The 10,605-nt window shown below is 43.7% G+C and overlaps 1 protein-coding gene across 10 annotated transcripts in view; it reads right to left on the reverse strand.

The window, feature by feature from the left end:
• LOC112321251 (zinc finger protein 93) overlaps positions 1-10,060 on the reverse strand; it is a 54,817-nt gene extending 44,757 nt beyond the window's left edge. For 9 of the 10 annotated variants that reach the window (XR_011650647.1, XR_011650646.1, XM_071219922.1 and 6 more), the window contains exons 1-4: positions 9,875-10,060; positions 5,512-5,583; positions 2,378-2,504; positions 2,062-2,157 (exon numbers count right to left, since the gene is read on the reverse strand). Coding sequence is in view for 8 of the 10 variants with exons in the window: in XM_071219922.1 (XP_071076023.1) it covers positions 2,062-2,157; positions 2,378-2,504; positions 5,512-5,526 (238 nt within the window). In the remaining 2 variants the exon portion in view is untranslated. The remainder of the gene's footprint in view (positions 1-2,061; positions 2,158-2,377; positions 2,505-5,511; positions 5,584-9,874) is intronic. The other variant, XM_053914947.1, reaches the window with a different exon arrangement.
• Between the last annotated feature and the right edge of the window lie 545 nt (positions 10,061-10,605).

Raw genomic sequence — 10,605 nt, forward strand, 5'->3', positions numbered from 1 at the left:
TTCCAAAACTCACAGGACCAATCAACCATTGACCATTAACAGCGCTCAGAAAGAAACAAGATTAAGTCATCAACACTGCAGGGTAAAACCCACACAAACCTGCACATAATGTTAATGCCAACTGACATATGGCTGACTCATATTTGAATTAAGTACCACAATGTTAAGTATACTGACTGGAGAACTATCATTCACATTCGTAACATATAAATGAAAGCCAAAAAGGCAATCCACTAAATTAGGGGAACCAATCATAAAAAAGGAAACATGCTGGAACACCAGTGGGAATTGTGGCTGAGTGAGACTGACAGGTGCTGGAATCCAAGTCTTTCTCTTAAAGAGCCCGCACATAGACTTACTGGGACGCCCTCACTCTGAACTCCAGCCTTAGGACAGAAGCTTGAAAGGCACCAGAGACATAACAGGAGGAACTGAATTGTCTGGCTTTAGGGCAAAGACAGGAGGGGCAGCTTTCTCCCACACCCCAGTCCCAGCAGAGGCAATTATTCCCTTTGTTGAGCCCTTCCCACCAGAGAGCTACCAACCAGTGCCGTATCTGACTCTCCATCTACCTGGCTAACACTGTAGCCCTGTCCTAGAGACTCCATGAAACCTTGCACCAGTCACATTGACAGCCCACCCAAGATATGTCAAGTGGCTTTCCCATACAAATGGCTCCTCATGCTTCAGACTCCCCTTAATCTCAGAAACAAACTGCATCTGGCCTCTGCATGTCCCGCACCTCTCACTCAGTGACCTCACAGACGGCGCTAGCCGCAGCTGGCTTTGAATCGCATCTTAGCCTCCAAATCCAACACAAGTAGGAACCATCTGCACATTGCTCTGTAACTGGTGCTGGGTGGAACCGGGCAGTTCCTAGGTGGTGGCTGACCTTCCACCTGAAGAGAGGACCCAGAGCCAGTGCACCCAGTGAACAGCTTAGGACCATGTCAGACTACAACCCTACCACTTCCACAAGCGACACATTCATGGGGCAGGCTCAGGGAGCACCAAAGCCCCACTGAATATTTTCCTAAATATAAAGCATCCAGCAATTCTGTAACTCACTTCTTGCCAAATGAGTACATTGGAGCATGTTCTATCAGCACTTGTTAATAAAAAAGCAGAAATCTGACCAAGGTCTAATCAGAAAGTGAAAACACGTCAAGGCACAGTCTCAGGCAGCAATGGGCTGAACCAGAGAGAACGATAAAATGACAGCGCAATGAACAAATCAGGTTAGCAATAAAGACTTTCCTTGAACAACAATAAAAAAAATGTGGAAAAAATTAAATTAAAATGTATCGGAAAAAAACAAAAGACTGTCCTACATGGTGGTCAATGTTCTAAGGTCGTCCATAGCAGTGACTTATTGAAGAGCTCTATACAGTAAGGAGGTACATTAATCTATTCTAACAGAAATTGGAGAATACAAACTGGAAATTTCATGTTAGTGCATACAAAGCAAAACAACATTGTGAAGTGAAACGGAAAATCAGATTGTCTCCTTTGGGGGAGGTGCATTGTGTTGCGATGAACTCACTGAGTCTAAAGATTGTAGGGTCCTCTTTGAAGCCTCCGTAGGGTTAGAAATTATAAACCAGAAAAAACCTGTCCCCAGGGTTCCTGGGATTTCTGAGACAAATTCCAGGATCTCAACCACTTCCTTCATACACTCCGTTCACGAGACAAAAACAAAACTTAAAAAATAACGCTTAACTTACAACTTTTCAGCAATGTGCACAGATTTTCCTGGGTCCCCACACAATGGAAGAGGAGCCAGATCATGGTGGCCCTCACGGTCGAAGGAGAGGACTCTGGTCCCAAGTCCTAACAGGATGACAGAAGTCACTGGAGTAGAACCAGAGTCCCAAGACGATATGGGAGCAAGGGATAGGATGGAGACCAGCTGGCCCTCTATGACAGCAACAGAAATAAACCTGGGCTTTTCAAAATCCCTTCCACTGAAGCACAACTTCCCAAATCACACCTTAAAGTCTGCCTGCCTCCGTTACCTTTGGGCCCCTCACCTGTGTCATCTGCTTCCCCATTCCCACCTACCTGGGTGGGCGGATATTGACTTTTTTCTGCAAATGTCCCAGAGTTCTCTCATTTCCTCCACAACAGTGACCAGGATGGGCTGAGGGAAAACACAACCTATTTATAAAAGCAACATTAGTTTTGATGGAGATTCTCCCATTTACAACCCAGTTAGTGCTCAGGTAAGACTGGTAGAATAATAATAAACTTCAATTTCTCCCTTGAATTCAAGAATCTGAAAGGCTACCATACAAAGCAGAGTCCCCAGCAGACCTTAAATTAATAAAGAAAAGGAAACCCTGCGGGTGGAGGGTCTCTGAAAGGAAGTCATCCTCACCCAGGGAGACCAGGTTCCCGTAGTTCTCCAACATCACATCCATGTACAATGTTTGCTGAGCTGGGTCCAGGCACTCCCACTCCTCTTGAGAGAAATCTATTGACACATCCCTCAAGGTAAACAGTCCCTGAAAAATAAAGACACATTTACCAAGGGGCCACCAAGAGTTAATCATGTCACCCAGCTTGAAAACAGTGTTAGAAGTGGTTTTAAACTAGAGTATACTGAATTATCTAGTAAGATCATTTTGACCCAGTGATATTCTCTAATGTATCTTCTAACATCGATAAATGAGACTGACATATGTCCACCAATCCACTGCAGAGACTTTACGTTTCAGAAAAATAACCTTTAAAATGAAGGGATAGCACTGGCTTGTGTGGCTCAGTGGATTGAGTGCCAGCCTGTGAACCAAAAGGTTGCTGGTTCAATTCCTGGCAAGGGCACACGACTGGGTGGAGGGCCAGGTCCCTGGCTGGGAGCATGTGAGAGGCAACTGATGGATGTTTCTCTCACACACCCATATTTATCTCACTCTCTTTTTCCCTCCCTTTCCTTCTCTCTAAAAATAAATAAATGAAATCTTTAAAATGAAGGGATAGATATAGGCTATGGATGTTGAGTATGGTACTTATATCATTTATGATCAATTGTATACATGTCTTAGCAGGAAAAGGCATGGTGAGTTCGAAGTATAAGTACTTCTTCAGGTTTACTTCACCCAACAAAGAACTGCAGTTTTGTAGAAATGCAGATTCTGATTCAGAAGTTCTGGGATGGGGCCTGTGTTTCCACATCTTTAACAACCTTACTTTTCCCTAGTGAGACCAATGTCTCTGGTCCACAAGCCATACTTCACAGAATAGCACAAAAAGAAAGACACAGAAAATAATTCCCACATGACTTTGAGTTGATGGACTTTCATAAAATTTATAGTTCTGAAGGAATAACAAACATATCAGCCACAATATTATTTGCAAATTTAGTGAAGGTAATCTTAGAATAAGATTATTCTTCCTGTAAGAGTATTTTCTGAAACATACAGTAAAACATACACCTTGAGTTTTACTCCAAACTTTATCTAAAAATTTTTCTAAAAAATAAACAGGCAAAGACATATAAAGAGACCTCATGGATATTCATCGCAATTTTTGTAACTGAGAAGAACAGAAACGTTTTAAGAGTAAGAAGACTAAATATGTCAACTGTTAACATTTACTCACACAGACAGATATACATATGGAAACTAGGTAGAAATAAAAAGTTACACAAAGCACAATTTTCATGACAATGAAATTAAAATCATTTTGTGATTCTCTGTATCTCATAAGTCATTTTTGTGTTTGTTACCTTAAAAAAAAGGAGTAATGCACATAATGATAAAAACTAAATCAAAGCTAGTGTTTATTAGTCTCTTATTACCTTTAAATTTTTTGTATCATAAGGGGAGAGTTATATTATAGAAATTTTTTTACGATTTTATTTATTTATTTTTAGAGAGAGGGGAAGGGAAGGAAGACTACAGGGAGAGAAATGTCAACTTGTGGTTGCCTCTCGCGCGCCCCACACTGGGGACCTGGCCCGCAACGCAGGTATATGCCCTGACTGGGAATGGAACCAGCAACCCTTTGGCTCACAGCCAGCGCTAAATCTGCCGAGCTACACCAGCCAGGGCATATTGTAGAAATTTAACAGAACGCAACATACATTAATATGAGTCTTATAAACTTTCTTGAAAATATAGAAAGTTATAATGTGTATATCTTTGACATGAGTGTGGAATAGAATGAAAATTTACAGGTGAAAGGCCTGATTTATTCAATCCTTCATATCAAAAGTCAATGATTTCTAGAAAATGAACAAAGGTCCTTCATTTTCCAAAGCAAACAAAAACTGGGAGACGGTTGTTTCCACATGCAATATTATGGCTTTTCTTAAATCTCTCAGTAATTCCTTGTTAGACCCTTGTTAATGATGAAGGGAAACTATTAACTATATAATAAAGAGACCACTAAAGCCAAATGAATATCAGGTGACTGAAGCACACACAAGGACAGATCATCTGTGCTGTGACATTATGGAAAAAAACAAATAAAACATAAGAAATCATTGCCGTGGCTGGTGTGGCTCAGTGGATGGAGCACCAGCCTGCAAACCCAAAGGTAGCTGGTTCAATTCTCCTTCAGCGAACAGTGTAGGATTATGGGCCAGATATGGGTGTTCCTCTCTCTTTTTTTCTCCCTCCCTTCACCTCTCTCTAAAATATTTTTTTAAAAAACTTGAAAAACATTTAAAAAGTGCCCTGGCTGGTGTGGCTCAGTGCCAGCCTGTGAACCAAAGGGTAGCCAGTTCAATTCCCAGGAAGGGCACATGCCTGGCTTACAGGCCAGGTCCCCAGTAGGGGGCACATGAGAGGCAACCACACATAGATTGTTTCTCCCCATCTCTTTCTCCCTCCCATCCCCTCTCTAAAAATGAATAAATTCTTTCCAAAAATTTTTTAAAAGTAAAGAAATCATTATGACAAAGTGTTCACAAATGAACATTAATTTTTGCAAATGTCAATGCACATGTACATCCCATGCACTGAACACAACACTGTACTGCATTTCAATAGCAAGACTTTTGCACCACATTAGTGAGTCTCTTCTATTAAGTCATCTTTGTCAGAACTTTCTGAGCTATCCTGACCAGTAAAATGAGCATTTCTTACCCTTGTATACAGAGCTGATGCTGTAGCCACATGAACCTAAAACCTACATTTCCCTTCTTCATTAATACCTGAGCCTCTGACACCCATCAAACAAGGCTACTGTATATGAGTGGCTTCCCAGGTGGATCTGTGAGAAGGGGGATGTTTTTAGTAGTTGAAGGTCATTAATTAAAAGCAGGAATTCTTCATGGTGTTGGGGAGCATGGATATACATAATACAGAGAAGGCTCTGGGACAAAGGGAACAAGTATATAAATTGCTGACCTTGATACTCATAAAAAAGGGGAAAAAAATAAGTAGACAAACACAACCTCGGTAGATAAGAACACCAGAAGCAGAGAAGTAAATGTTACAGGTTCTAAATCCACTGATGTTAGGAAGAAAAGCAAACATAGCTTCTGACACAGTACACATCATTTACCTGAGAAGCAGCCATGTGGTCCTGCTCCTGCTCTGGGTTGTTTTCTCAGGTGATGATATGCTGGAGTCAGGTCTGCATTTTGAGAATGTGAATTCAAAGGTTTCCACACAGCCCTTTATTCTGCTTCCAGCACACTCACAAGCAGAAGAAACTGAAAATGCTGGGAAGGTCCCCTACCCTTGTCCTTTGTAGCAGGACAGTCAGGAACAGTAAGCTCCTACATGAACTCCACACTGGCGATTTTTTCTTTCTTCTTTTCAGGTGCTCTCTCCCCCCACAGATGTCCACAAATTCATACAGCAGTAAGAACGAGCACTGCTCTCCTCAACCACGAACCCAGGAGAGCACTCTGTTGCCTCTCCTGAGCAAAGTGTGCTCCCAGCTTTACAAAGGCATGCTGCCATACCTTTCCTTTGCCCTTTGATCTATAACCTTTGTCCTTTCTTTCTGCTAAGATCCAAGGGCCCTTCTTTTTTTTTTAAGATTTATTTTCAGAAAAAGAGAGAGAGAAAGATAGGGAGAGAAACATCCAATGTGTGGTTGCCTCTCACGCACCCCCAACTGGGGTTCTGGCCCTCAACCCAGACATGTGCCCTGACTGGCAATCGAAACTGTGACCCTTTGGTTTCACAGGCTGGTGTTCAATCCACTGACCACACCAGCCAGAGCCCAAGGGACCTTCTTTTGAGTCTGTCTATTGTTTCCACTTCTTCTGAACAGAGTGTCTTTAAATAAAATTATTCTTATTAAAATAATGTATGACCCAGGTAAGTGTCTCAGTTTTTGTAGCATCACCCCATACACAAAAACTCTGTGACTTTGATTCCTGGTCAGGGTAAGGGTTCTATACCACTCAGGGCACATGTGGGAGGCAGCTTATCCATACTTCTCTTTCACATCAATGTTTCTCTCACCCTCTCTTTTCCTCTGTCTCTATAATCAACAACCATATCCATGAATGAGGATTTTTAAAAATATTTATTTATTTATTTATTCACCCATTCATTCATTTAAGGTTGGGGGAGAGAAGGAGAGCGAGAGAGAAACATCCATTGGAAATATCCGATGTGTGGTTGCCTCTCACGCACACCCTAACAGGGGACTTGGCCTGGAACCCAGGCATGTGCCCCGGCTGGGAATCAATCTGGCGACTCTTTGGTTAACAGGCCCGCACTCAATCCACTGAGCCACACCAGCCAGGGTTGAATGAGGATTTTTTAAAAATGCATCCCAAAGCACTCCTACAAGTTCCTGGGATCACCTTAGCATGACCTGGAGCACCTCGATAAACAATGATGCTCCACCCAGAGCAGTTGTCCAACTCTGTGAAGGATAACACAGCTGATATCATTTCTCAAACTTCTTAGGTGATGTAATAGTAACCTGAAGGGAAACACTTTAGCTTAAATACAAATTCAGACCCCGAGGGAATAAGGGCCCCACTCTTAGTTATTATTCTGCAGATCTGCAGTGGGGCTGATGAAATGTCCTATTTATCTAGTTCCCTCCTGGTGCCCGCATCGCTCCCCAGGAGCTGTCTCCTATAGCACTGGTCCAGAGATAACAGACCTAGCACACCTCAGACCTCTGGGTACTGTTAGAACTTGGGGCAGAAACTTCTAAAATGACAGGCTCCCAAGGAAAAATTTTTTCTTATTTTGTAGGAAATTACAAAGACTTATTTTAGAAACATAAAATGATAAATGCAAGATATGATGCTGAAAACTTAAAAAAATATTTTGATTAAAAATATGTTCATCAATACAATGAATAGATGGGTTTTCCGGAAACCGTGTTTCAGGTCAATTCAGTCCATCCTTCAATATTTTCAGAGAATGGACAAGAGGGACTTGAGAAGAACAGCTCTTTTGTGGCTCAGTCACTAATTCAACGAGTCACATAAAGGGAAGGAAAAAGCTGCTGAACATCAGTTGAAAGTTGAAGCTATGTTCTGACTGTAGTAAGATTACAGGCATCTTCAACAAGTGCACAATGAAATAGCCTGATATGATAAAGAGTAGAAAGGATGCAGGGCTCAGAATTTAAATTACACACAGTATGTTCAAAAGGAAAACTATCTGGAATTATTTTAATTTATTTACATTTGGAGAGAGGGGAAAGGAGGGAGAGAGGAACAGAAACATAAATGTGCAAGAGATTCGGTTGCCTCTCACAAGCCCCCAGGAGGCAACCTGGCCAGCTACCCAGGCAAGGGTCCTCACTGGGAATAGAACCGGCGACTTTTCAGTTCGCAGGCTGACACTCAATCCACTGAGCCACACTAGACAAAGCTAGAAGTATTTTTTAATGTAATGACTTCTAAGATTAAAGTTTTGCTCTGACTGGCACAGCTCAGTGGATTTAGCATCCTCCTGCAAAGTGAAAGGTCACTGGTTCAATTTCCTGTCACGGCATGTGCCTGGGTTGCAGTCTGGATCCCCACCTGAGGGCTTGCAAAAGGAAAATGATTGATGTTGCTGTCAGACATCAATGTTTCTCTGTCTGTCTCCTTATCCCTCCCTTGAAAAGAAAAATAAATAAAATCTTAAATAAAAAGAGAGATCAACAATGCTTATTTTAAAAGTTAATGACTATTTACAGAAGAAATATTCAAAAAACTAAGATTTCTCTCCATATGTTTTTTAAAAATAAATTCAGCCCTGGCTGGTGTGGCTCAGTGGATTGAGTGTCGGCCTGGGAAGGATAGGGTGGGGTCACTGGTTCCATTCCTACTCAGGGCACATGCCTGGGTTGCAGGCCAGGTCTCCAGTAGGGGGTGAGTGAGAGGCAACCACACACTGATGTTTCTCTCCCTTTCTCCTTCCCTTCCCCGCTCTCTAAAAATAAATAAATAAATGAATAATCCTTTTTAAAAATTAATTAATTAATGCAGCCCTGGCTGGTGTGGTTCAGTGGGCTGAGTGCCCGCCTGGGAACCAAAAGGTCAAAGATTGGATTCCCAGTCAGGGCACAGGCATGGGCTGCAGGCCAGGTCCCCCTTTGCGGGAGTGCTGGAGGCAACCTATGGATGTTTCTCTACCACATTGATGTTTCTCTCTCTTTTCTCCTCCCTTCCCCTCTCTCTAAAAATAAATAAAAATAAATAAATTCAATGTAAGAGTTAGAAGGAAAAGCACAAATACAATGGAGAGAGAGAAAGAAAAAGAACCAATGGTTTTAATATTCCTGGGAAAAGCATCATGTGGTAACAGACACAGTTACTTCACATCCCAGATTATCTCCGTGTTGCCATTTCAGGACAGGAAAAGGGAGCTGTGACTGACAGACAAGTCTAGGACCTCTGAGCCAGTGAGGGTTGCACATACAAGCAATTCATTATAAAATTCACAATCCTTATAAATTGGAGATTTGTAGTTCTAAGGCAAATGTACTTAAGGGAAACAGTTCAGGAAATGTTAAATATTAACAGATTATAAAACCACAAGCCGATACCTCACAATTTAATCATCCACATCCAGGTTCGCCTTGGTCCTGCCACGCTGCATTTCTGTGCCTGGATCTGCTTCTGTCTCATCCCTCCTTCTCTGCACTTTTGTCCTTCCCTGTGTTTCTCCTCCCTTGCTTTTTCTCCTCTTTTCTCTATTCCTGTCCCTACACCTGTTCCGTGAAATAACTGAAACCTATTTCATCTTCACTTGCTCTTTCTCCCAGATCTTTCTGATTGCTCCCATCTCCATACTCATCCGTCACCCCACCCCACCCGCGCCATGCCTGTGTCCCCTCTGCGGCCCTTGTCTTCCCTGTCACCCCCACAGCTGGTTGACTTCAGTGCTGTTTCTCCCTCTGATCGGTCTCCCCAAACCCCCTTTCTGCCCCTGCTCTCTCCCCCTCGACTGTTCTCCTCAGAACCACTCCCTCCGTCTGAAGCGCCTCGCCCTTTGCTGCCCCCACGTCTGCTCACAGGCCCCTCTACCTGTCAGCTCCCTCGTCTCTGGGGCTCCTCCGTCTCCTCGGCATTTCTTTCCTGTCTTCCTCCTCTGGCTACTTTCCCCACTTACCCTTTCACTCCTCCGTCGCGGTCCTGTCTCTTACGGTCCCTCCCGGACATTTTTTCCCTCTCCAGTGTCCGTCTCTCCCGTCCCGCCTACGGATGGATCCCCTCACAGCCTCGTCCTGCCGCTTTCCGTCCACTCCTTCGCCTCGGGACATCGTGATTTTCCCCACCTAAGTCCCACCCCATGAAAAGTGTGCTCTTCCTGGAATTCGGGCCTCTCATTTAATGGGGAGGAGGAGGACCGCAGATCCCCAAGTCGGGGTGCAGTCAGCCTTGAGCGACGCGGCTGGGAGAGGGGCACAAAGGGACGCGGAGCGTCTACGGGTCTCACAGGGTCCCTGGACTCACCGCGGTAGACTCCCCCGCTGTAGACTTTCCCGCCGGAGACTCTGGCAGGGATTTCAGCGTCTGTAACGATCCTCAGCGCTTCCCTGCTTAGGAATGAGGACTTGGAAGTTTCAACCAGGAAAACCCAAACCAGCAACCACCAAGGGACCTTTGTTCCTTGACTTGGTCCTTGTTGTCTGTAACAGACTGCGCATGTTCGTACCTCCTTCCGTGGGTGGGCGGGGCAGAGCCGCAGCTGAGCGCTTTGGCAACGTGGGCGGGGCGGGGTTGACTCGGAAAAAAAAAAAAAGCGCCTGGGCTGTGAAGAGGGATGTAGGGGAGGGGCTAATGCAGGGGCGTGGCCTTGGCTCCATTCCACCTGTCTCCCTAGTTATAGACTTTCCTTAGTCATTCCTTTTAATTATCCACATAATTATCCCTAATATGTGTAAGATTTCGCTACAAAATTAATATTTTGGTGACCCTCCAATGATTACATTTTAGCTAAGATCTTTGCCACACAATGTGACCTTTCCTTTGGACTCTCACCTTCTTCAATATTTACAAAATGGAACTGGGAGGGAAAAGAGGGCATTCTGGGTTAAGAGTCAGGGAGGAGCTCTCTAACAACAGGGCTGGAGGCCTAATGGGAGCCAGGCAAGCACACTTAAAATGAGGATGTGAATGCCACCTTGTGGACCTGCTTGGGGAGAAGCCGAACTCCCATGGGCTTTGCCTCCAAACTTTCTTTT

The sequence above is a fragment of the Desmodus rotundus genome, chromosome 12 (assembly GCF_022682495.2).
Source record: "Desmodus rotundus isolate HL8 chromosome 12, HLdesRot8A.1, whole genome shotgun sequence".
In the NCBI taxonomy this organism is placed as follows: Eukaryota; Metazoa; Chordata; class Mammalia; order Chiroptera; family Phyllostomidae; genus Desmodus; species Desmodus rotundus.